We start from the raw sequence: 27886 nt of genomic DNA, 5'->3' as shown, positions 1-27886 counted from the left end.
TTGGGTCTTCAGGCAGGCAAGGGGTGTTGATTATTAAGGTAAATAGTGTTACAGTAAATTTGAACATGTCCCAAAGGAATGTTTTTAAATTAATTATTAACTAGCTAATTTTTAAATTCAGTACTTAACTTACTGTGAGATTCAGAAATTTAGGCAATGTAAGAATCTGGAAAGAAGGAATGTTAAATGTGTAAATCATATCCATTTTAAACTCTGAAAATGAAATGAAAATGGTGAACATCCATTTTGGAGAGAATTTTCAGCCTTTGGAGACAAAGTTACATTTTGCAGTGTATTTGAACATTATGAACTTCAGGAGTACGTGAGCTATGATTTCTTTCCAAATGATTTATTTCAATTGATAGATTTAATAAAAATTTGGATGAGAATTGGGAAATAACATTTTGTAGAGTCAACAAGTATGCCTGTATTTGTGTGTGTGTGTGTGTGTGTGTGTGTGTGTGTGTGTGTGTGTGTGTGTGTGGTGTAGTGTTTAACCTCATAATTGTCACTTTATACTTTAAGAAAACCTAGGATCTTCCCAGTGTAAGTACAATAGTTGAATCAGGCACTGAGAAATGAAACACTAGATTCTTCTCAGATAGGTTGTGACCTATACCTGGGGCTCTTCACACAATAATTACAAGGAAGCAGCATCCTTATGGAATTAAAAATTAGCTTCCATATTGTCAAGATTCCACATTTGAAGATAACAGTTAACTTTGTTGTATGTGCCCGTAAGGGACTTGAACTTGGGGCCTAAGCACAGGTTTTTGTTTGTCTGGTGTTTTGGCTTGTTTTCAGCTTTTTGTTATTGTTGTTATTGTTGTTGTGGGGTCTAAACTCTGGGCCTGGGCACTGTCCCTCAGTTCTTCAGCTCAAGGCAAGCACTCTACCACTTGAGCCACAGAGCCACGTCTGGCTTTTTTTGTTTATGTGGTGCTGAGGAATCGAACCCAGGACCTCATGCATGCAAGGCAAGCACTCTACCACTAAGCCACCTTCCCAGCCCATGCTTTTAGCTTTTTCTCTCAATGCTGGCACTCTACCATCTTGAGATGCAGCTCCGCTTATGGCTTTTATTTATTCATTTTTTTGTGAGGGTGGTTGACCGGAAATGAATTACAGGCAAGAGCTATTTCTTCCCAGCTTAGCAGTTGTCAGTTTTAATGTTAAAGATAATATGGAGGAGTAATAAATTAGTTTGTTTATTCAGTTTGTCTCAAGTAATAATAATGTGATTAGTTTTGTTTTGAGGTAATACATTGGTTAGGAAGTCATAGTTCTGTCTTAGAATTCTACCATACTCAAGGATACATCTCTCCTTAAAAGTCATAATTCCTTCCAAGATTCATCTAGACAAAAACTAGGACTGGAAACTTCTTTGTGGCAGCAAGGATCTTGCTAGAGGAAAGATTAACAAGTCTTTGTCTCTTTTTTTTCCCTCCATTAAAAACTTGATATGTACTAAAAGGGAGCATGTAATCTTAATACATTTGAATCTGTGCTCATTTTCCTATAAAATGTATATGATAAAAACAAACTTGTAGGTCCATAAAATGTATTAGAGAAGTTTATATTCAAATGTCTAACATTTCATTATTGTTCACCTTAACTTTAGGGGTCTAATAGAGTATAACTTCATTCCCTTTAACATTGATCCATTATTTCTACCTATTATATAATTACATTAGTTATTAAATTCCTATCTATTATAGACTCTTGCAAAAGGAAAATTAGTAGCAAAATTATTACTAAGGTATCCAAATCAAGGCATGTTATAAGGACTTTATAAATATTCTTTGACCAAATGAGTAATGAGAAAAGGCACTTTTGTTGCTAAAGCCTTACATTACAAAAAAAAGTGAATTTCAAACTTTTTTCAGTGATTTCATTAATATTTCTACTTACAATCCATCTCTGACTGCCCTTACCATCTACTCATGCAAGACATTAATTTCTTATGGCAAAACAGTTGCCTTGGATTTGCTTTAAAATGTTTAAATAGGGATACAGGTTGACCCATTGTAGCAATGAGATGTACAAGACACTATGTTGAAAAATGAACTTCACAATTTAGGTGTAGTTGTGGAGGTGGGAGGGAAGGGATGTTAGGGGGAAAACAAAGGAGGAGGCAACAATGCTTGATAAGAAATGTACTCATTACCTTGCTCATATAACTGTAACTCTTTGTACAATATTTTTTCACAATAAAAAACTTATTAAAAATAATAAAAGTGACTACTATAGCTAGCTCTGTTCCAAGTATAACCAAAGGGAATAGGAATATAGTTGTGTGTTTTTTCATTTTCAAGGAACAATTCTCTTCTCCTTGTTTCTCCTTTCTGCATGTCTGTTCTCTCTTTGTATTTCTACAAAAAGAGAGACAGACATGCCTATGCACAATTATACTCATCTTGGTGCAATGAACAATCTATTTAACTTAAGTAATTCTTTTACTCACATGCAAAAGAAATATTCTTGATATGTAATTCACATTCTCAGAATTTTTCCACCAAGATATTTTTATAACTTATGTCATCTTTTTATAAGAGTCATCACTAATCTTTATTATTCTTTTCATATGCCCAAACATGAAAACAAAGACATAATACACATGCATAAAATAAAATTCAAAGTTGAAAATAAATGGTTTATTTAAAAATATGTAAATTTACAAATCAAATGAAAAATGGACAGTACAAAATTTCATGAATAAAATTAAAGTATCTCAAAATATTAAAATGCATGTAAAAAGAAATGGATAATTAACAGTTACATTTGTGTTTCCTATTACAATGGAGTGCTTTATAAATTAGAATACTAGGGAATTATCTAAGTTACAATACAAAGAAAAACTAAATAAAATGTATGTAATTGTGTAGTTAGACATTCTATATAGCTTGTTTTTGTTAACCTGGACACAGAAGGTCCTATGGATCTAAAACCATTAAGCCGTTGTCTTTAATAAGAGACATGATATGTTCTTGACTTCTAAATTAAGTATATGTGTCCTTATATCCCACAGAGAGTCTGCATTGAGAATTTTCTGGAACATAAAAAAATGTCTTGAGCCTCAGATCTCTAAAGTATGATATAAACTACTTGTATTTGATATGTTTTGTATGATTGAATTTAGAAAAACTCAGTATCAAAGATAAGAATATGAACAGGCAAACAATCAAGGAATTTCTTGGGGATACCCAACAGCATGTGAAGAATGGAACATAATAAGAGAGCAGCCCCTTGGTGAGGAGATTATGCCTTGGTGTGAAAAGTTCAGGCAAGAATTGGTATTCAAAGCTTATCTGGACTCAACTTCTCCTTGGTCTGGTAAGTGAAAGTTTAATAATAAACAGCATTAATAAGGCTTTTCTACATGATAGTTTTATAATCAAGAATTCACAAGTGAATATTTTTCTTTCAATTTAACATAATCGATAAGTATTAGAAAAATGATTTATTACTCTTATCCTGATGAAAGGCACAAATATAGGAGATAATTTTAGAATTACTTATTAATACTCATATTACAGGGATAAAGCCTTCTTAAAATGATAAATTATAATGTTTCGTAGGACACTCCAGCTAATTTATAGGTATATTTATTTCCATTTATTACTCAACAATCCACCTGGCTGAGCCATGAAATTAACATAGTTTAGTTTCTAAATGTGCCTGCTGAGAATAGAGTAGGACATCAATCAATACCATGTGCATGGCTCTTGTTTAGCTATGGCTATGGACCCTCTGTGCACAATAGTCTCCATTGAAGCCTAGATCAACCGTACAGTAGTAGGCTATTTCTATTAATCTAGAAAAAGAACAAATGATAACCACTGACCATGAATTCACAAAAAACATTAATGGAATTAAAACACCAACACAAAAGCATTACAGAATAAACATAACATAAAACTTGGACAAGAGTTCTGTTATTTCTAATATAGTACCAATGGCATTTAAAGGTATGTGTGTGCCCATGTATAATCTCATTACCCCCCACCCACAAGCAATCCATGTGATATGGATATAAATATCTACACATACAGATTATATATATTTTTCTATATGTAACATAGATATTCACCACTCTGTAAATGCTACACTTAGTTTTCATGTTCCCAAGTCTGAAGAACAGTAATATTTTATTTTAAATCAAATTTAATTGACAGGTACTATTTAGATAAACTTATCTGAAGCAAGATAGTATCTGTCCTATTGGGCAAATTACAGGAAGTACGATTCTTTGAGAATATTAATGATCACAGCAGCTACAATCATAGCAACTGGTAAGATCACCCGATCTCTTCTCCACATGGTACAATGAAGAGACACCAACGAGTCAAGAGAGATCACTTTCCCATATTTCACATTAGCAAGGTTGGTATTAAAAGACAGGTTGCCAGATACGTGTGTGCTCTTCTCAGAAGTCAAAAATGCCCTAAAGGCCAGGCACTGGTGACTCACTCCTGTAATCATAGCTACGCAGGAGGCTGAGATCTGAGAATCATGGTTCAAAGCCAGCTTGGACAAGCTCTGTGCAACTTCTATCACCAATTAACAAGCTAAAAGTCAGAAATGTTTTGAGCAGTTGAGCACCAGCCATGAACAAAAAAAGCTAAGAACATTGCCCAGGTCCTAAGTTTCAGCCTTAGGGGGAAAAAACTGGCCTAAAAACGTTTTCCCTCTCTCCATTAAACTCATTACATTTCTTTTAGTATAAACCAAGTTTGGCATCATCTGTATAATCAGATTTTTTTGTCAAACTCTGAACGATCACATTTCCTGTTATCAATGGAGTGAATAAAATATGGAACCGATGGATGATAAGTGTATCAATCTATAAAGAGAACCAGGATTTTACAATAATAAAATAGAAGTGATGACAGACTTTTTTTTAAGTTTATAAATGCAATATCAGTTACGTGAGATGAAAGCAAGTGGGACACTTGAAAAAACACATTCTGCCTTTTAGACAGGCTGAAAGAATTGTAAGAAACAGCTGTATTTAGACTGCATTGTGTCATCCCAGTTGGATGTCTGTCTGTCTTGCTGTGGAGATTTATTGAGTTCATTAGCCCCAGCTAAAATAAATTTAGGCTATGAACATCTTTCTAGTGGATGAACAAAGAAGTGGGGAAAAAAAGAAAACTTTTCTCACAAAAAATAATATCCTTGTCAACAAGCAACCTACCTCAACGGGGTTGTTAAATCTGTGGGCAATCTGTAATATTAGAGTTTCACAAAGCAATGGAAAGAGACTGGATCAGGGATGGAGGATAAAGAAGAAGAAAATTATGCCATTGCCCGAAAAGACCATAATGACATCAGAGACTGGTGACAGACTGTGACGGTCTCATTCTAAACCTTGGTGTGGCCCCAGATGCAGAAGAGCTGACCCCAAAGTCACCTTGAAGTTGTCCCTAATAAGAAGGCTTAGACAGAACTTGGTTCTGCCAACCAAACCCTACATCGGGAGTCAAAGAAGTGGGACTTTTATTTCTCAAAAGTACTCTTGGCTCTTTATACTCCTCTTTGAACTCCCTTTTCATACGTTTTTCAAGGAAGAATAGGAGAGCCCCTGCTTGTCACTGCCAGACCATCTTGAGCTATTCTTCACTGGCATGGCCACCTGAAGCTGCTTCCAGAACCTGCCCTGGGGATACTTGGATTTCTCCCCTTTCCACTTAATGACCGTGAGTACCGCCTTAGCCCTCTTCAGCTCTTTCACCTTCGTGTCCTTCACAGCTTTGTACTGCACTAAAATGACGTTGATGTTACCCCGAGAGGCCATATTTTCTAGGCCAGCCTTGAGCTCCAGGAGGGCTTGGGTTCCCTGGAGCACGTAGTTGGGACTTAGGACAACCAGGAGGCGTCTGCTTTTCTGAATGAAGCTCAAGGTCTCATCTGTGACAACTGGGAAAGAAAACACCATGGGGATTAGTGTGGGCTAAGAAGCATGGGGCTTGAGGAGCAAGACAGAGGGAACACGGGAGGACTGGGAATTGAGGCTAGTATACTTTGTACCATCAACGTTTGCAACGTTATCTTCGGTTGCAATCATGCTCTTCCCTAAACGACACTTTCCTTAGGGAAAATGGAAACTATATACACATATTCCATTCCAAATAAGGAGTGCCCAGTAAGTATGCAGCCAAACATTTGCCCTAATTCTAGGAGCTCAGTCTTTCAAAACATTATTTGAGCCACTAGGAATTGGACGGGTTGTGGCGAAGTCCGTTCCTTCAAGCACTGTTGTGGCCCAGAAATCAGCTCTTGAACTCTTTCCCCTTCAATGACATCTATGTATAAACTCCCTGCTATGAATGGCATTCAAAAAATATACATTATCGATCCAAAAATCACAGAATTGAAGCAAAATAATAAAAAAAAATGTAGCCAGTTTCTGAAAATCCCTGTTTTTGGAAACCTCCCTGATTCTAACTAACATTACTAAACTGTTGGAATAGGAATCTCAAAAAGATTAACCAATCACATGGTATTTTGGCTAACTACCTACCTTCTGAATTCAGCTTTAATTTCTCTCTGCTGTGGAGACCAAATTGGTGCCTGAATCTTTCTCCTTAAACTACTATCATTATTGCGAAATCATGTCTTCCAGAAGCTGATAGCATATATGCTGGCTTTCACTGAACAGCAAATGTTTTCTTCAAGTTAAAAAGAAAATGGAAAAAGAAGGAGGAGGATGGAGAGAGGAAGAAAATAGAAGGAGGTGAGGAGGAAGAAGAAGAAGAAGAAGAAGAAGAAGAAGAAGAAGAAGAAGAAGAAGAAGAAGAAGAAGAAGAAGAAGAAGAAGAAGAAGAAGAAGAAGAAGAAGAAGGAAGAAGGAAGAAGGAGGAGAAGGAGAAGGAGAAGGAGAAGGAGGAGAAGGAGAAGGAGAAGGAGAAGGAGGAGGAGAAGAAGAAGAAGAAGAAGGAGGAGGAGGAGGAGGAGGAGGAGGAGGAGGAGGAGGAGGAGGAGGAGGAGGAAGAGGAGGAGGAGGAGGAGGAAGAGGAGGAGGAGGAGGAAGAGGAGGAGGAGGAAGGGCTTTGGTTAATTCTTGGGACTAATCTATCTCCTCACAGATGCTTACTGAAGACTACTATGTAATTCTTTTCCTGGGATAGCTGGCACCTCCATGTAATGCACTGGCATCATGGAAATCTATATCATGTCACACTCTGTTAAACCAATCATTTTGATTCTTAATATTCAAGGTGCAGAAGTAAATTGGAAAGAGATGCAATTAAAATCTAGTAGATGCAGCCTGGCAGAAAATCCAGGAGTGCATGTCTGTCCACTCCAAGTAGCTTTCCTAGAGCTGACCATGTATAAACATGAAAAGAGACTCAGAGGCAAAGCTGTCAGGCAAATATAAAAAGCAGTAGGTAAGTAGAATCCAAAAAGATGCAAGGACTAACCATCAAGAGCAAGTTGCAAGAAGAATTATGTCAAATTAAAATTCTTCAAAGAGCTATCAATATCTATCGGAGGATCTTACCCAAATATATAGTATATATCTTCTATAACTTTTCACATGGTAGACACATATTTATTGCCTAGCTGAATAAATGAATAATGTATGGATGAATATATGGTTGAGGGGATTAAGTATTGAAATGAGGTAGAATTTATCTTTTACCCATATAATTAAGTAATCCTTTCCTGGCAAAGTTATTTTCCATTCTTTTTTGACATCCAGTCCTCAAAATTCCAAAGAAAAATATCTTCTGGAGAACGCTGGCATTTTGAGTTTAAGAGTGGTTTGGGGAAGATAACCAATTCAAGATGAGAATAAAAATTTAAGTATTCTCTTTCAAGCTTCATACAATATTTTAAAACCAACATTAAGCAAATGATTACTATAAAGAGGATTTTCAAGGAAGCAAATCAGTTTGTCATGCTTAAAATTAGAAACAGTATATAGATTTTAAAGTTTAACTGCAAATTTACAAATGTTTCTTATGCATTTATTGTAAAAAATACTTGAATGATCCATTTTTGTGTTATGTTTACATGTGAAGAGAACAGTATGCCTTTGTTTTTAAATTATTTAGCCAATGATAATTTTCCTTTTCACCCTTCCAGAATATACTGTCTTTGTACAAAAATTTAAACTAAATCCCAAATATCTACACTGACAGAAAAGAAGAAACAGGCCTGATAAAAGGTGAAATATGAATAGCTTTAGTTTGCTAAGAAATGATTGCAAAAAAAAGGAAATGAGCAAGGCCAAAAGGAAATATTCTGTTATCAGTGAATAACACAATGGAAACGTCCAGGCATTCTCTTCTACTAATCAGTTTTAGTAAACTTGCATAAACTTCAGTCTTTGCATAAAATGTTTTTATAGTCAGTCTTTCTAACAAATTAATCTAAATAAACCAGTGTAAACCTTCTAGAATTCTAAATGTGAATAAGCAGGACTTCTAAAGCTGTGGCACTAAAACAGAGAAAATTGTGCACCTCTCTTCTCTCTAACATGGATTTCTTTTTTTTTTCCTAACCTATCCCTTCTCTCACTTTTTTTCTTTAATTGAGATTAGGTGACTACATAAATTTCACATATTTTACAGTATTATGGAATAGTGATACTTAGAGTCACAAACACATTTTAACTTTCACAAAGACATGGATTTCTGAAAATTCCAAAGGAAGATAGTTAAGTGTATAAACTGAGTTGAATAGTATTTCTAGTGGAGTCTATCTATCACAAAGAATTACCCTTTAAATATCCAAAGCTGCCAATATAGAAGGGAATGCATGACTCAAAGCTAAGGATACTCTTGCTTTTCAGGGTAGTATTACTTGTACCCATGTGAAATACCTACTTCCCCCAGGTAGACTGTCCCGATCAAAGATACACAGCTTGTAACCAAATTCATTCTCCAAAACTCCTCGGAGGGTCAGTAACACAAATTCCTCTTCTTCAGCATTCCTTGCATAGGATACATAAATATCATATTCCTTCCCATCTATCAAAAGGAACACAGATTTGATACAAGTTAGGAAAGTTTCTCCAAGTCTTCCTTTTTCTCTCTCCCTTAAGTTTAACTTGGGCGTAGTAGATGTCATGGTTTTGTTACATGAATGAATAATGTGAAAGATCTCAAGATGATTTTTTATTTGTGACAATATCCAATGGCTACTGGAATTTAAATTTTATCTAGTGTGCTGCAATGCTTGGTAAGAAATGTATGCATTATCCTGCCAATGTAATTGTAACCCCTCTGTACAGTATGTTCTCAAATAAAATAAAATAAAATTTAAAAAAAAAGGAAAAAAAAATTTTATCTAGTGTGTTCTAGTATTTTTTTTTCCTCACTGGGTTGAGTCTATAGTAGAGAGAAGACTGAGCTTTGGCTCACTCAAATGTGAATTAACAGAGAAATGACTTCAATAGTAAGTGCTAGCAGTTAATGACACTCAGAAAATTTTTACTTTCTCTCCTATCATTCATTAATATATTAAAGATCTAAATTGAGCCAGATTTGTGAAACTATCTGAATTATACATGAAAAGAACCATAATTAAATCTACTTAGATTCAGTGGTTGGGTGTTTCTGCCTAACTATAAAAGTGACAAGTGATTAAAAATGCATATGAAGGCCCTCTTCCAAAAGGTTAAAGAAGTAGAATCCTTTTGGGGTAAGCATAGAATCTGATTACTTTCAGGCTGCATTCCAATTGCAAGGATTTTTCTTTTTCTTAGATCTGTGTTTCTTGAACCTGAATGTACTCACAAACCCCTTGAGAATATGGTGAAGTTGTTGATTCTGATTTGAGAGGGCCAAGGTCCAAGATTCCTCTTCTAATCAGCTTGAGGGATAGGTTGCTGCTAGTTCATTGGCCATTCCTCAAGCAAACCTGTAAATCCACACTCTCCAAGAGAGTTGCCATGAATCATGCATATCTATTGACCATCTGAGATGCAGCTGGGCCAAACTGAGGTGTAAAATACAATTTATTTTGAATTTTAAGTAATTTGGTGCCCAAATGACTAAAATATATCACTACTATTTTTTAAATGTCAACTACATGCTGAAATGAAAATCTAAGAGAAACTGAGTGAAGTCACTATTTTCACTTATTTTGTATCAACATGGTCATTAAAAATTTTTTTTTCAATTTGATTTGTGGCCTATCTAGTCTTTTTACGTTAATAGTAGACAGTGTTTGTGTAGTTAAATTACATATTCTAAGCTGGGAGAATAAAACACATTGGAATTTTTTTTCATAGTAAGAAGTAAAGTACAAGGTAATTTGATTAATTTTTTCTTTTTTTAAATAAGTTTTTTTATTGTGAAAATACTGTACAGAGGGATTACAATCACATGAGTGAGGTAATGAGTACATTTCTTATCAAGCATTGTTGCCTCCTCCTTTGTTTTTTCCCCACCATCCCTTCCCTCCCATCTCCAAAACTTGATTAAAATTTCTAGTTAATTCAGATCTCCTCAAAAAGAGTGAGTGTCCTAAAGAGGACACTCGAAGGTATTTACGTACATTTCCACTTACCTAGAATGGTTTCATCTGTTCCAAAGTGAGCCCGGTAGAACAGGACCATTTCCAGCCAGTAAACATGGTAAACAACAATGAGAACCACCACTAGCAGGACAGTGGCTCCAAAACCACATGCCAGTTCAACTGTGTATCTTGGAGGCACCACTGGAGTGAATAACAAACCAGACAAACACAGGACACAGAATTAGTTTCTACACCGTGGTCACACTGACCTATCTTCCTGAAAGTAGCTGGTGAAGCCAAGTAGCTGAACGCTGTATCTTATGTGAACAGAGGTAATGTGACACCATTTTTAATACTTCATTTCAGTTTATTTGCTTGCCGATTTCAGCTCTTGGAATACAGATTTTTTTTTTAACTTTTCAGTGATTTGATACACAAGTTGTACCAGGACCTTAACATTGGGACGGACTGAGAAGATTATCTAATTCCATTCAAAATAGAATTCTTACATACCTTTGAACACTTTAAAATATTTTATTTTACTTTTTGAGACAGAATCTTGCTATCAAATCAAGGCTAGACCCAAATTCATATTCCTCTTGCCTCTATCATCTAAGTGCTGGGATTATGGCCATGCACTACTGTGACAGGCATAAAAGTATTTTTGAAAAGTATCATTCTGTATCCCACCTAACTCTCTCTTGGGCTAGAGTTCCAAGAGTCCTTGCCTGGAGAAGTCTATGATACTGGGATAATTTTCATCACTGGAGCTGACATAAGTAAAAATCTTAATGAGTTTCCACTAGTTTTAGTTTTAATTTCATCTTCTCTCCTAATGTCAATCTGGGAGAAGTTTCTTTCCTTTGTTTGTATAGGCTTCAGTAATATTTTTTTAATGGCCACACAAAGAGCATCTACCAAATACTGAGAATATTTGGTACTGACAGTCTCTCTAGTTCATCATGGCATTTTAGCACACGCATCCTAAGACTGACTTGCTATAACTCTATATAGCCTGATTCCCACATTTTTACTTTTTTTTAATATTATAGATACCTTGGCAGATTTTTGGAGCTATTGGAAAAGAGTGAGATATTTGTCAATTATTTAAAAATTAGATATTAACTCAGTGACTCTGTAAACAAAGCCTATTATTACAACTAGTTCACCCACCACTTTCTTGTCTTACTTTCGTTGTTCTTTGTTCCAAAAGCTCAGGGAGACTCAAAATCATGCCTTCGCTCATGCTATGACTTCTTAGCTGAAAGATCCTTTCTCTTATTCAATTTTCAACTTGCAGTACATGTGTCATTATTTTGTACAAGCTTTGGTAGAATAAAACTATCTGTGCCATCTGAGTTTTGTCTGTGGAAATACCCACTTTTCACTTGTTTATGATTTTATCACAGTATTTTTGTATACTGTAATTGATCTATAAACTTACTTTTCGACTTGCTGTTACTGTCTAGTAAACTGAATTTATAGTCTTCCACACATAAAACACCTTTTTGTCCATCCTACCCTTTAGATACCTAGCATCTTGATGAATATCTCCAAATATAATACTGTACAATTCCAAGATATTTAAGAGAAGCCTACTATTCCAGTCTATGTCAGCAATTTCATTTGGTTACTAAATGATCTTGGGCTAACAGAGGTTAAGAGTTAAGAAAGAAACAATATTTGTGGTGTCTACAGCAGGAGTGGCTTAAATTAGCTATTAGTTGATTTGATAATTGCTCTATTGATGCCTCCTATTTAGCATGGTGGTACAGACAGAAAGGGTCTGTCCACTCTTGGGGTGAATAATCTAATGCAAGGAAGTAATAAATGAGGCAGTTAATCGTAAATTGTGATCAATGCATTCTTTAAGGGTAATGTGATAAGGGTAACGAGAATGGAGAGGGACAGCTTCTTGGCCATCTGAAAAATCGTTGTTGTTATTAAAAGTTTTCTGAGAAAAGGCACATGAAGACTGTCATTCACAGCTGGAAATGATAGTGAGGGTTTCTAACTTTAAAGACATCAATTATATATACAGACATGAAATTCAGTTATTGATCATATATAAGTGTGTGTAGGGGGGAGGCTTTTTAAAACAGTTATTTATCTTAAGGAGCAAACAGAAAGTATCCTGGAACTGAACCTTAAATTCTCTCATTAAAGGCCAATCAGAGTTTTGAGCTGATTTTCCCAAATCTAGGATTTTATTGCTGCCACAGGTATAGCCAGGGATTCAGCAGTGTGAAAGTGCTTCCCAGATACTCTGGTGTTGGTTCCATTAATAACGGTTACCACAGCAATATTCACAAGACAGTATGTTGGAAATGAACTTTACAACTTGGGGAGGGGGATATATGGGGATGGAAAGTAGGAGAAAACGAGGGAGGGGCTAGCCAAGTTCGACAAGAAATCTACTCATTACCCTACATGCGTAACTGTAACCCCCCTGTACATCACCTAGACAATAAAATTAAATTTTCAAAAAGAAAGAAAACATGATCATAAAATACCAGAAGCTATGTTAGTGTCATTATTGACAATTTACTAAGATCAGCTCAGGTAGCCATTGCATACTTAGTATTTTCCATTTCGTGTTAACAGCACATTGCTATTTTCATTACTTTCTCAGTTACTTTGGCTCTTTGGTAATGGGTACATGGAAAAGGGGGAGGGAAAGTCATTGGCTGTACTTACCTGAAATGGATATTTTCTAAATGTCAACAGAGATCTTGCTTCATGACCAACAGATCAATTACCCTCATAATTTTCTCTCTGCCACATTTGTTTTATTATTGCTTATTTAATCTCTAATGGGGATTTAAAACTTTTGTGTTGGTTCTCACAGTCATATGCATCATATACCCTGGTTGTAATTTGTAGAGCCTTCTTGTTATCAAGGAGTCTCTAATGCTACTTTTCTAATTAGACCTTTAAAATAAATAATCCACCAGCTGGTCACACACAGAGATGCTTCCCAAGGCCCTTGCAGAAAGCACTGCTGGCTTCCAGGAAAGGAGCTACCTTCCACCCAGTTTGCAGTCTCTCCCTCTGCAACCTCTGGCATTTAGTTCAGTGATTTTAATCTGATGCAATCTCAGTCAAAAGCATTTCTAATCAGAAAGTGGTGATGTAATTTGACCAAACTGGACTCCTGGACTCCTCTCATTGATTCATTTATAGTCTAACCCAGTATACCACTATTTGCTTGTTGCTGTTCCCTAAATCAGAATTCCCTCCAATTCTTTTTCAGTTCTATAGTGAAAATTGGCAGCAAATCCAAAATTGCCAGCTGACCATGATTGGTTAAAAGACTATAACAAATTAGCGCTAGTTTTGTGCCCTTGCTTTGTGTTCTAGATCTACAATTATGTTTATCCTTGGAAATCTAAGCTACTCATTCTCATTATTGTAATTGGAACTTTCCTCCCATGAAATGCCAGCTACTTAAGCTTTCAAATGTTCCATGCCATAGAACTGGAGTTTCTCCTGCTATGTTGTTGGAGCTTCTGGGTAAATTTTGAAAATGTGGTAATAATCATTTCCCAGAATTACAGAGAAAATGATCTATGTAAATGATGGTAAGCAAGTGATTTGCTGAACTGACTCCAGGCTTGACTAGATTTAGCTACTGTAATATGTTAAAACTTCTGTATTTTGGATTTCATCATTTTTTTTTTCCTTAGGGGAATAATTGATACTGGATGTTAGCCTTCCTTCCATAATCGTCAAATTATAGCCTAGGAATATGGTCTGTGAGAAAATAAGATTCAGAATGGATGAATCCAATGATCACTCTGGCTTTTTGCATGGAGATATATGGTTGGGTTGTGGCTCATAAAAAGAAAAGCCCAAAATAGACAATGATTGCACTGAGCTAAGAAGAGAGAAATTAGAGTTTTCCAGGATGATTGTGCTGGATTGAATGCATCCGAGTGAAGAGAATTTTGTAAAAAAAAAAAAAAAATGAAACTAAAGAAATTGGTATGGGTTCATGTTGCTTTTTTGGCCAAATAGAACATTGTGTATGGCTAACATAATATAAGTTAGGCAAGGAAAAGTATCTAGAAACTGAACAACTCTAACAGCATGAACAAGGGTGGAAGATAGCTAAGTTCATATCACTTAGGCTCAAAAATCTTATTTTTAAATCTAACTAGAAATGTCAGACTGTTCTGTAGAAGAAGGTACAGTCTAGTTCTACAGAAAAGATATTTGAATTTAAATGTTAAATTAAATAATCGTTTTAACCGACAGAAAAAGGAAAAAAGTTTCAGCCTAAAATTATATATTCAGTGAAAATTAATAAAAACATCAGACTAACAAGTCATGTTGAAATCACTGGAAATTTATACAAAAAAGAAAATTAACTTCAATTCCTATTCCATTTATTCATTAAAAATAATATTTAGAAGTAGGTCAAATATCTAAACAAATAGTACCACTTTATATTTTGAGGCTTCCCTAAAATACAGAACACAATACTCAATAAAGAAAAACATGATAATATAATTAATAAAATGTAGGAATATTTTCACATAAAAAAAAAACACAAAAGAAACAGAGCGAAGATGTATTTATAAGGCAAGTATCTGCCAAAACACTGCTATTTAGAAGAAATTCTACAATTCAAAAATAAAACCTGCAAAACAATCAATTAAAAAATGGACAAAAAGCTTGATCACAAATACTACTCAGGAGGATAAGATCTAAGGATCTTAGTTTGAAACCAACCCAGGCAGGAAAGTCTTTAAGACACTTCTACAATCAACCAGTTAAAAAACTGGAAGTGGCTGGCCACCAGTGGCTCATGCCTATAATTGTAGCTACTCAGGAGGCTGAAATCTGGGGATGTGTTTCAAAGCCAGCCTAGGCAGAAACGTCCATGAGACTCATATCTCCAATTAACCACCAGAAAACTGGAAGTGGCGCTATGGCTCAAAATAGCAGAGAACTAGTCTTGAGAAAAAAAAAAAAAAGCTCAGGGATAGCACCCAAGCCCTGAGTTCAAGCCCCATGACTAATTAAAAGAAAAAGAAAAAAGCTATTAGTGGAGGTGTGGCTGAAGTGGTATAGAACTAGCTTTGAACAACAAAGTTTAGGGAGGGTATTCAGGATCTAAGTTCAAACTGAGTTCTCTCTCTCTCTCTCTCTCTCTCTCTCTCTCTCTCTCTCTCTCTCTCTCTCTCTCTTTCTTTCTCTCTCTCTCTCTTTCTCTCTTTCCTCTTTCTTCTCTCTCTCTCTCATAAACACACAGCGTACCCAAACACATACACAAAAACAATGATACATCAATAAAATGAAAAAATCATTTTAATAGTCACATCAAAAACATGGAGATGACTAAATATGCACATGGATAAGTGATCTGTATTTATAACTAGGGAAATGGAAAAAAAACTGCACAAAGATACTACTACACCAAACATGACAACATCAAGTCGTGGTGGTGTGCATGTGCTTTAGTGGCAGTGTAGAATGACAGAGGCACTTGGGGGAAATGGTCTGAAGTTGCTGATATAGAAAAAGCTAAGCCAAATTATTCATTTATTGGTATTCATGTAAGAGTAGCAAAAACAAAGTTTATAAAACAGTGCTTGGATGAGAGCATTCTGAGAGGCTTTATTTAAAATACCCCTAATATAGACACAATATAAGTGTTTATTACCTGGAGAATAAATAAGCAAAATGTATACGTTCTCTCAAAAAGAATGACTCAACAAATCAAAGGAACCAATGAATGAAAGACACAACAGGGTGGATGAATATCAAAAATATTTTCTGAATGAAAAGCAAACATATAATAGTACATCTATATAGGTCCCTGTATTATGTAAAGTTCTAGAAATAAATATATATTCTGAAAAGGAAATGCAAAATATTTGTACTGCCAGGGAGGGAGAGGTGTGGGTAGTAGGATTTAAGTGATGAAGGAAAACTCAGGGAGTTACTCCTAACAGTGGTAGTGATCATTCTGTATAAACATATAGGCTATGCAGATATAAGCATTTCTCAAAAGTTACCATATAATACAATTAAGTTACACTATTGTATACTTTGTTCAAGGTCTACCTAAAAGCCAGCTAAGAGAACTATGAATAAGCACTAAAATCTCAATAATAAGATAGTTACATATTGAGGCATTAACATTTCAACTACTTTGAAAGGTATCAGGAAAGTTAGATGGACTGAAATCAGTGGTTTATTCCTGTAACCCTATCTCTTTAGGTGGGTGAGATCCAGTCAATTGTGATTCTTTTTTTTTATTGTGAAAATACCGTACAGAGGGGTTACAATTACATGGGCAAGATAACGAGTACATTTCTTATCAAGCATTGTTGCCTCCTTTTGTCCCCTTCCCATCCCTTCTCAATTGTGACACTTTGCAGCCCAGAAAGAAAACTCCATCTGACACTCTCCTAAAAGTAATCAGCAAATCAGCTGGAGGTGAGGCTCAAGTGGTAGAGCAAACAAGATGGGGAAACTGGAGTTTACATCCTGATAGTGGTAAACAACAAAAACAAAAACAACAACAATGGATTTTTGGATGGAAACAAAAAGGAACAGATATGTGAGAGATCAAAATTAACAAAATTTAATGATAAAAATCTAGAAAAGTGAAATTCAATCTTCCAAGCATTTGCAAATTATCTTAGTAAAGGTTGAAATGTAAAAATTAAAAAGAAATAAGATGTTCCTGAATTAAACAAAGGTGAGAGCATTTACCAGAAGTATCAGAGAGTTCACTGACAAATGCAACCAAGAATATATAGTGCCAGAAATGGAAAGTATGAAAAGAAATAAAAAATATTTCCTCTCAGTTAACTTTATTAAAAGATAATTATTTAAAGAAAATATAATAACAATACATTGTGGTACTTTATAATATATGGAACACTAAAATGTATTATAACAACAGAATGTAAAAGAGGGAAGAAATGTGTGCAATTGCAACATCATAGCAATTACTTCAAGGTAAACAACTAGCTCAAAATCATTATGCATTGAAGAGAAAAGAATAACACAACAAAAATACCAAAGAAACCAAATTTCAAACTCTACTATAAAGTCATAGTAATCAAAACAGCTTGGTATTGGCATAAGAATAGACCTCAGGACCAATGGAATAGAATTGAAAACCCAGAAATGAACCTACAGACCTATAGCCATCTAATCTTCGATAAGGGAGCTAAAAAAATAGAATGGAAGAAAGACAGCCTCTTCAGTAAATGGTGCTGGCAAAATTGGTTAACTACTTGTAGAAAACTAAAGCTAGATCCTTATATATCACCCTGCACCAGAATCAACTCCAAATGGATCAAAGACCTCGAAGTCAAAGCAGACACTCTGAAAACATTAAAGGATGGAATAGGAGAAACCCTAGGTCTCCTTGGCTCAGGCCGAAATTTTCTGAATAGAGTCCCGGAAACACAACAATCAAAGAAACGTTGGACAAATGGGATTGCATAAAGTTGCAGAGCTTCTGCATGGCAAAGGACATAGCTAGCAAGATCAATAGAAAGCCCACAGATTGGGAGAAGATCTTCACTAGCCATACAACAAACAAGGGTCTCATATCTAAAATATACGTGGTACTCAAAAAATTAAATCTCCCAACAACAAATCCTCAAAGAAACAACTGCCCAATAAATAATTGGGCTAAAGACTTAAAGAGAAACTTCTCTGAAGAAGAAAGAAGGATGGCCAATAGACACATGAAGAAATGTTCAACATCCCTAGCCATAAAAGAAATGCAAATCAAAACAACATTGAGATACCACCTCACTCCAGTTAGAATGGCAAAAATCAAGAACTCTAACAACAACAGATGCTGGAGGGGATGTGGACAGAAGGGAACCTTACTTCATTGTTGGTGGGAATGTAAACTTGTTCAACCACTTTGGAAAGCAGTATGGAGGTTCCTCAAAAGACTTCACATAGAGCTCCCCTATGAGCCAGCAATCCCACTTTTGGGCATTTACCCAAAGGTTTACAAACAAGACCACACTAAAGCTACCATCACAACTATGTTTATTGCAGCATTATTTAACATAGCTAAGATATGGAACCAGCCCAGATGCCCCTCAGTAGAGGAATGGATCAAGAAAATGTGGTATATATACACAATGGAATTCTATGCCTCCATCAGAAAGAATGACATTGCCCCATTTGTTAGGAAATGGAAAAACTTGGAAAAAATTATATTAAGTGAAGTAAGCCAGGCCCAAAGAAACATAGGTCCCATGGTTTCCCTTATTTGCAATATCTAGTATATGTATGAGTCAAGCGGAAAAGGTCAGATAATGTGATGTTAGGAAAATAAATCCTTAGATATGTATTTTAATGTTTTTTTCCTTTCATGCATTTGTTTCTAATGCATTTATAAGATTATCTCTTTGTTGCTTTGTATGTCCCTCCCCCACAGTATAACCCCTGCTTTCACTATATTTGATGTCAGTATAACTTGTAGTGGAGATGGGGAAAAACAAGTCGTTTAAGGATACAGGTGGACCTGTTGCAACAATGAGAAGTACAAGTTGTCATGTCGAAAACAAGCTTTACAATGTGGGGGGGGGGCGGAAATCGGGGAGGATTGAGTTGGGGGGTGAGGAGGGGAGGCTGGGAAGGGATGTGAAGGGTAAACAAAGGAGGCTGCAATGCTTGCTAAGAAATGTACACATTAACCTGCCCATGTAATTGTAACCCCTCTGTACAGTGTGTTCACAAAAAATAAAAATAAAAATTTAAAATAAATAAATAAATAAAAATACCAAAGAAGCAGAACCAATAAGAAAAATGTGATGATAAACTGAAAGAAGAAAGGAAAAAAGAAAAATACAGAGTAAATGAAGCAGACAATAGATAGCAAGATAATAGGATTAAAGGCAATACGTAATTATATTAAAGGTAAGTAGATTAAATATTAAAGTTAAAAGACAGAAAGTATCATTTAAAAAAATTCCAAGACCCAACAAAATGTTATATATAGGCAATATATTCAATACAAAGTCTCTAGTCGATGAAAAATAGAGAAGAATATACTATGAAAATACTAAATGATGAACGCTGAAGAGGTTAAATTAATATAACATGCAGAATAATATAGAAAAACCACAAATGTTTTTTAATCGAAGAGTCAATTCATCAGAAAGATAAATCAATCTGACCTATGTCAACCTATGACCAAGCATCAACGGAAAGTGTGAGTACCCCCAACAGACATCCCCCCTTTCCATCCATATCTGAAAAGGAACCCCTACCTCTACTCCAGAAGAAAGCCATATTGGAAAGTGGAACACCTGGATGAACACAGTTGCTGGAGAAGTGGTGCCCCATTTGAAAAGGGCAAAGGAATCTGATCCCCTTGCAGGCCTCTCCCTCCCTCCCCCCAGCCCCCTCTGCTGGAAAACATAAGGACCAGCCAGGAGGAGGCAGCACCACCCCTCAGCAGGGAGCAATCCCCACCAAGAACCTTGGAATTACAAAACCAACAGTCACTAAAAGCCCACTGGAAAAAAACAAAAACAAAATTAAAAAAAACTGGACTGGTAGTAAAAGCTGAGGGTGATTTCAGGTGGGGCTCAGAGAAGGAATTAGAAACTGGGTAGGCTACTGATTCCAGATCTGTGGTAGTACTGCCCACACCAAAGTGTGCTGCAGAAATGGTAGGTGCCAGATAACAGACATTTCCTACCTGTTTTAACACACAAAGCAAAGACTCATCAAAGAAAAAGAACTATAGACCCATCTCTTGGATGAATATCTACGCAATGCTTTCTGGCCAACCAAATTCAACAACTAGCCAAAAATACCATACACTATGTTCAAATGGGATTCATTCCACGGATGCAAAACTGGTACAATATATGTAAGTCAATTAATGTAATTCAACACATCAACAGGAGCAAAGACAAGAACCACATGATCATCTCAATAGAGACAAAAAAAGCATTTGACAAGATCCAATACCCCTTATGATGAAAGCTCTGGAGAAACTAAGAACCCATGGAAAATTCCTCAATATAATAAAAGCTCGGTATAACAACCTTCAGCCAGCATTATACTTAATGGGGAAAAGTTAAAACCATTTCCTCTAAAATCAAGAGAGAGACAAGATGTCTGCTCTCTCCACTCCTCTTCAATATAGTATTGGAATTCCTTGTTAGAGCAATAAGGCAAGAGACAAGCATAAAGGGGATTCAAACAAGAAAAGAAGTAAAATTCTCCCTTTTTGCAGATGACATAAAGAACCATGTAAATTCCTCTTCCAAGTTACTTGAGTTGATCTGAAACTCTGGCAAAGTAACATGGTATAAAATTAACCCACAAAAATCAGTAGCTTTTCTGTAAGCCAATAATGAGAAGAGCAATGCTGAAATTAAGAAAGCAACTCCTTTTTTAACAGCCTCAAACAAATAACATACCTAAGAATTAACCAAAGAAGTAAAGGACCTCAATGATGTAAACTTTAAAAACCTTAAAAAGGAAGTTAAAGCAAATTAAAAGAAGTGGAGAAACCTCCCATGTTCCTGGATTGGAAGGATTAACATTGTGAAAATGGCAGTACTGCCCAAAAGGATCTACAAATTTAATGCAATACCCATCAATATCCCAATAACATTCTTCAGCGATATAGAAGAAACAAAATTCACATGGAATAATACAAGACCTACAATAGCAAAAACAATCCTTAGCAGGAAAAACAGCGCAGGATGAATACAATTCCAAGCTTCAAACTCTATTACAAACCATACTCATTTAAAAAAGCTTGATATTGGCATCAGAATAGGCCTAAGGACCAATGGAATAAAATAGAAGATCCAGAAATGAACCCACAGACTTATAACCATTTAATATTTGATAAGGGAGCTCAAAACACATCATGGAGGGCTGGGAAGGTGGCTCAGTGGTAGAGCGCTTGCCTTGCATGCCTGAGGCCCTGGGTTCGATTTCTCAGCACCACATAAGCAGAAAAAAAAAAGCCGGAAGTGGCGCTGTGGCTCAAGTGGTAGAGTGCTAGTCTTGAGCTGAAGAGCTGAGGAACAGTGCCCAGGCCCAGAGTTCAGGCCCCACAACCAGATCCAAAAAACCCCAAAACACACCATCGAAGAAAGACAGCCTCTTCAACAAATGGTCCTGGCAAAATTGGCTATATACATGTAGAAAACTGAAGTTAGATTTTTATATATCACCCTGCACCAGAATCAACTCCAAATAGATCAACACCCTTAATGTAAGACCAGAGACCTTGCAAATATTACAGGAAGGGATAGAGGAAACAGTAGGATTCCTAGACACATGTTGAAACTTCCTAAGTAAAGATCCAGAATCACAACAAATCAAAGAAAGACTGGATAAATGGAATGCCATCAAACTGAAGAGTTCTGAATGACAAAGTACATAGCATGATAAATAGTCCACATAATGGGAAATTTTTTTTTACTAGCTATGCATCAGACAAGGGGCTCATATCTAAAATATACTCAGAGATCAATAAATTAAACCTCCCCAAAACAAATCCTCAAAGATACAAAACTCAATTAGTAAATGGGCTAAAGACTTAAAGAGAGACTTCTCCAAAAAAGAAATAAGAATGGCCAATAGACACATGATGATATTCCATTTCTCTGGCCAGAAAAGTGATATAAATCAAAACACTGAGATTCCATCTCACCCCAGTTAGAATGACCATTATCAAGAAAACTAACAATAACAGATGCTGGCAGGGATGTAGCCAAAAGGAACACTACTACCTTGATGAGAATGTAAACTTGTCAACCACTTTGGAAAGCAGTATGGAGGTTCCGCAAAAGATTAAACATATAGCTTCCCTATGACCCAACAATCCCGCTTCGGGTATGTATCAAATTAACCACTAAAGCCACTAGCATGTCCATGTTCATTGCAGAATTGGTTACCATAGCCAAGAGATGGAATCAACCCAGATGCCACTCAGTGGATGAATGGATCAAAAAAAAATGTAGTATATATGCACAATGGAATTTCATGCTTCCATCAGAAAGAATGACATTGCCACATTTGTGAGGAAATGGAAAGGCTTGGAAAAATTATACTAAACAAAGTAAGCCAGACCCAAAGAAACATTGGCTGCACGGTTTCCTTCCCTTGTAATAACTAGAATGTGCCTATAAATATACAAGGAACCCAATGGAAAGTAAAAGTCAAATAATTACCTGGACATGATTAAATAAACAGCAATCTGAACACTCACACATTCTTAGGAGAGGATTTCAAGGGTTCAACAACTATTTACATAAGATCATATAAAATGATGCTTATCAAAATGAACTCCAAGAAATGGCAGAGAAAAGTTTTTCTTTTTATTATTCTGTTTGCAGTTCTCTTTGTTCTCCTTTGGTTAATTCCTTTCTGTCATTGTTTTTAATTTGTGTGCCCTTTGTCTTGTATGTAAGTTTATCTGATTTGGGGAGGGGAAGGGAAACACAGAAATGGTGGGACAGAGGATGAACCAATTCAGCAGTGAAACTCACCAGACACTTTGTTGGAAATGCACTGTACAATTATGGGGGGAGGGATGAAATTCATGAGAGGAAAAATTTGGAGAGAATGAGGGAGGGGATGACACTGTTCAAAGGGAAATCTACTCATTCATTACCTGAATCATGTAACTGTACGCTTTTGTACATCACCTTCATAATATGTTTTTAATCCTAGAAGAAAAGATTCCCAAAATTCATACAAAGAAATGGAAAATCTGAAAAACCTCTGAAGAAACTTAATATATAATTGAAAGCTCTCTAATAAAGAAAATACCGAGCCTAGATAGTTAAATAAGTAATTTTATGAAGATCTGACCCAGAAATAAATACTAATTTTGCAAGTCTTTCAGATTAGAGCAAAATAACTCCTTTCATGAGGCTAGCACAACTCTGCCATTAGTCAAAAATTGATAGTAAAAGAAAATGATAAATCAGAATCCCTTACATTGAAAGGTCTGAGAAAAACCCTTAAAGTGAGCAGAAGTCTGTAACATAGTATTAGCAAATCCAGTCTGGCAGTAGTTTTTATATTGACTTTTTATGTCAATACATTATGATGGTATGGAGGGTTAGTGTAAGAATGCACGATTGGATAAGCATTTTAAAACAATTACTATAAATCATCACAAGGACAAATGAGAAAAAGAAAAAGCCAAGGCTTTCTCAATATACTGAAGTAAGAATTCAACAAAACATACTCAATACAAGGAAAAGAAGGAGAGAAGAAAGGGGGGGAGAGGGAATGCGAGGAAGGGAAGGAAGAAGAGAAGGAGAAAGGGTGAAAAGAAAGGAGAAGGAAAGGAGGCAAAGAGGAGAAAGAAGGTTCAGCACACTAGAAATAGAATGTTAGCTCCTAATGCAAATATAATTCATCTACAGAAAAGCCTATAAACAACATCTTACTTAACATATACAAACTGAATGCTTGCCCTTCAAATTTAGGAACAATTCAAAACAGCAGTTGTAGTAACTTCTATTGATCATTATACCATAGGCCAAAAGGAAGTAAAAATAATCAATGGTATAAAACTAGGAAAAGAAGAAATAAAGATCTATTCATTTATGATGACAAGTTCAAGCATATAGATATATTTTAGCAACCCAAAACAGAAAGCAAAACAAAACAAACAAAAAAACACACTTTCGTACATTGATTTTATTACTATATTTAGTATGGTCAAAATATCAGGTCAATACACAAAAATCAATTAATTGCACTTTTATGTTTATCAATGGATAATTACCAAAATAAAAAATGTTAATTCAAAAACTAAATTTGTCTACTATGTGTTCAAGACTTATATGCTCAAATACTTCAAGAAGTTACTAAGCCAGCAACTGGTAGCTTATACCAGTAATTTTAGCTACTCAGAAAGCTAAGATCTAAGGATCCCAGTTCAAGGAAAGTCCAGACAGACAAATCCTATTGCTCAAGTAGTTGAGCACTAGCCATGAGCAGAAAAGATCAGTGAGATTCAGCGAATCTCAATATTGTTATTTCTTCAGTTGCCCCCAAATTATCTGTTAAATTAATACAGTACCAACCAAAATTTTGGCAGCTTTTGTGTAGAAATTGAGAAATATGTATTGCCTAGAAAAATTTTCTGGAGAATAAAATGGAGGACATGTAGCTGTAACATATTTAACACTGTGTTAAACAAGATAAAGTCTTATCAAACTAAAACAAGATAAACGTATTAACAGAACAGACTGCAGAACACCCTTAAGAAATTAGAAGTCAAATATATTTGAAAACATTCCACCTACAACAATCCAACCCTCTGAAGCTGCAGTTATGAAATATCATTTATTAATGACTCTAAGAGATCTTGAACTAAATCAGCTTGATTTTGTTGACTTAGATCATTATTTTGACTCTAAATGTGCTTGTCAAATAATATCCACTGATAAAAATCTTTGTAAAAATAATAAGAACTAACTTTTTTTAGCATTTGATATCATATGTATTTATAACTGCACCTGTTCTGACCACTTAGCTAATGAGACATTGATGCTATTTTTGCCTAATGAAGATGAAGTAATTGAGGCCCAGAGAGATTTACAGACGTTCCCATGGTCATAGAGTTAAGATGCACAGGGTGCTGACAGGCCAAATCTATAGTACAAATAATGCATGGAGGTGCCATAATGATCCTTCACAGGGCTAATGTCAAGAATTAGCAGTGAAAGGGACCTAACAGCATGTACTCAGGCTTCACTGGGGAGAGAAGTAATGGCTTATCCTGAACAGACCCACTGTGACTTCTCCAGAGTGATAGATATTTTAAGGCTAGATCCTTTCTCTCTCATTTTTATGTAAGGAAAAGCTTGGGTACAGACTTCTTAATCATCAACTTTACAAAAATGGATTTAGGCCCCATGAAAAACATAAAAATCTTGAGGGAGGTTTTTCAACTTTAAACATAAATAAGCTCTAGAATACACCAGGATCCAGGATCTTTTGGAGCACACTAATCAGGGCATGTAGGATAACACCATTACTTTCTTTCAAAACACTGTAAAGCATTGTCAAAGAGATTATCTGGGATTCTGTTCTAGGGGAGAGAACCACAGTGAATCTTAATCTGTTTCAGGAGCAACAGCTCACACAAGAGCACTTGATAAATTTTATTTATTGTAGAAAAATCTAGTCATGTTAACATATAATTCATTTAACATTTCAGATCACATCTCAAATAATTTTAGCACTTGTGGTCAGTGGTACACTGTAAAACTATTTGAGTGAGGAAAGGGATAGTTTGGGAGGAATGGGTGAAAATGTTGAAAGCATGACATTGATCAAGACACATTGAATTCATAAACCACTTTGTTACTATACAATTATTTAAAGATAATAAAATATTAAAATGAATTTAAGAACAGACTGAAAAATATAAAATGGCATGAGTATTGATAGATCAGGCTTAAAGTGGTTTATATCTTTTTCTGGGAATACGTATTCTTATGATCCACTTAACTTCTTGCAAACAATTAGACAGTTTCTATTTACATCGCATTATTATCAGTTCCTCTAAGAATAGTTACAAATGCATAATTCTATTTCTGCTATGTAGGAAGGAAAAATTCCAAAAGCATTAGGTCATATGATATGGTCATTTTTAGGATTCTTGAACTGTGCTGTCAATGATTTGTAAAAGCTCCTTTGTAATTCACCAATAATATATGATTCTGAGAGTTTTGTCATATCCCTTGTAACTTAGAATACTTTATTTTTCAATTTTCATGGTTATACAGATGTAAAATTATGCCTACTATAATCATGTAAATTTCAGTAACATTTGAGCACTAAGCTACCAGTACTATCAGAAATTGTATTTAGTGCATCTTTACATTGATTGAAATCTGTTCTGAAGATTTTTCATTTATCTTGGACTCATTACTATGGTGCCAGGTTGTTGTGCCAAAGTTCAGGAACTCTGTTCTCAATTTTTTGTTTTCCTATTCGCCACATGTAACCACAAGGTTACATTTGGGGTTCACAGATTCATCTGCTGAGCACATCCATTACCTTTCTGCTTCACCTTGGCTGCTCTGTCAACTTCTCCTTTGGCATTTCTTGCGTGACAGACATAGTTGCGCTTGAGATCCTCAAGAGTAACTTTCTTGATGCTCAAAATCTGAGTTCTTGTTTCATCTTCTGTTTTAGAATAACTTACACTAAGTACCAAAAAAGAAAATCAAAGTATCAGTGAGACTCAAGGCCATGCCTTGTGTGTGTATCACACGAGTAAGCAGGGTACCCAGGGGAGAGCAGATGGACAGGATGCTGATAAGCAGGGTTGCCTGTAATGTAGTGGTTTAGAATAGAAACAAAGCTTGGTGGTAACTCTCATTTCCATCAACTCTCCACACTATCTTAATGCCAGATAGAATCTCAATACTGGCTTCTCTTACAGCTTTATCTGCATAGCAACATGGCTCCTCTAAGGCTGGATGCTGAACCAGTATGGAAGGAATCTTCTGGGACCAGACCCAGTTGAATTTGGGTCCAGGTTTTTAACACTTACTACTATGTACTTTGAGCAAAATAACTAATATTTTCATATCTTCATTCCTGTTTTGTAAAAGAAGAAAATGGTAATGCTCATACAGTATACAATACATGCATTAATTTATGAAAAATTCTGAGGACTGAATGGTTTAATGCATAAGCATTAGAAGATGGCTTAGGAAATATTCATGTAGGCTATTAGTACCATCCCACAGTAATGATTGCTGACCTCCAGTGATTACAAAATCTTAGATTCTGAACACAGGCAGAGTATTTTGGCTAAGAGGCTGAAATTTCCACAGTTAAATTCTAATATAGAAAGAGAAGAGGTTGCTTGAAGCAAGAAAACTTCATGAAAAGAAATACATCCAAACTTCAGTGAGACAAAGATCACATGTTTTAGGTCTAAGATTAAGATTTGCTATTATTTGAACCACATTACCCAAAGAGAAAAAGACCTTTCTCACATATAGTTAGTTGAACACTGCCCATGTTCTCCTTGGGAACAAGGTTACTGTTATTTATGAAAATTTGGTTAAAGACTCTCATTGGTCTACCCTCAGCTTAACTCTCTCATTCTCTTGAATTGAGAATGTGTTTTGATCACAGCAAGGGGGAAACAACCCAATTTCCTTCTGGTTCATTCATAATTATTATTATGAATTCAGAATTTCTGAAATACTAATAACTCTTCTTGGAGTTTCCAGTCATGTCTTTTATCAGTCCATTAGGCAATGGTAGTAATAATAGTAATAATAATAATAATTTCAATTTTAGAGCACTCCTTTTGTATCTTCAATATGCTCTGTCTCTCTAATCTCCAGGCTTTTGCTTTTAATGCTTCATTTACCAGAAACAATCTTTCCATATTCCTTTATCCACC

The 27886-nt window shown here is 35.5% G+C and overlaps 1 protein-coding gene and 1 long non-coding RNA gene across 5 annotated transcripts in view; one reads left to right on the top strand and one right to left on the bottom strand.

The window, feature by feature from the left end:
- The window catches only part of Il1rap (interleukin 1 receptor accessory protein), a 139134-nt gene that overhangs the window by 7052 nt on the left and 104196 nt on the right, over nucleotides 1–27886 (bottom strand). For 3 of the 4 annotated variants that reach the window (XR_011373535.1, XM_070029829.1, XM_070029830.1), the window contains exons 8-10: nucleotides 26521–26669; nucleotides 10522–10671; nucleotides 8835–8978 (exon numbers count right to left, since the gene is read on the bottom strand). Coding sequence is in view for 3 of the 4 variants with exons in the window: in XM_070029829.1 (XP_069885930.1) it covers nucleotides 8835–8978; nucleotides 10522–10671; nucleotides 26521–26669 (443 nt within the window). In the remaining variant the exon portion in view is untranslated. Of the gene's footprint in view, nucleotides 1–2632; nucleotides 5920–8834; nucleotides 8979–10521; nucleotides 10672–26520; nucleotides 26670–27886 lie in introns of those variants that run through there. The other variant, XM_070029831.1, reaches the window with a different exon arrangement.
- Nucleotides 10647–27886, top strand: part of LOC138832227 (uncharacterized) — a 50916-nt gene continuing 33676 nt past the window's right edge. The window contains exon 1 of the long non-coding RNA XR_011373536.1: nucleotides 10647–10802. This is a non-coding gene — a long non-coding RNA (uncharacterized lncRNA). The remainder of the gene's footprint in view (nucleotides 10803–27886) is intronic.

This window comes from Dipodomys merriami, unplaced genomic scaffold (assembly GCF_024711535.1).
Source record: "Dipodomys merriami isolate MVZ:Mamm:240054 unplaced genomic scaffold, mDipMer1.0.p SCAF_2, whole genome shotgun sequence".
Taxonomy (NCBI): Eukaryota; Metazoa; Chordata; class Mammalia; order Rodentia; family Heteromyidae; genus Dipodomys; species Dipodomys merriami.
The sequence above is the reverse complement of the archived record's forward strand: the minus strand, read 5'-3'. Positions and strand labels throughout refer to the sequence as shown.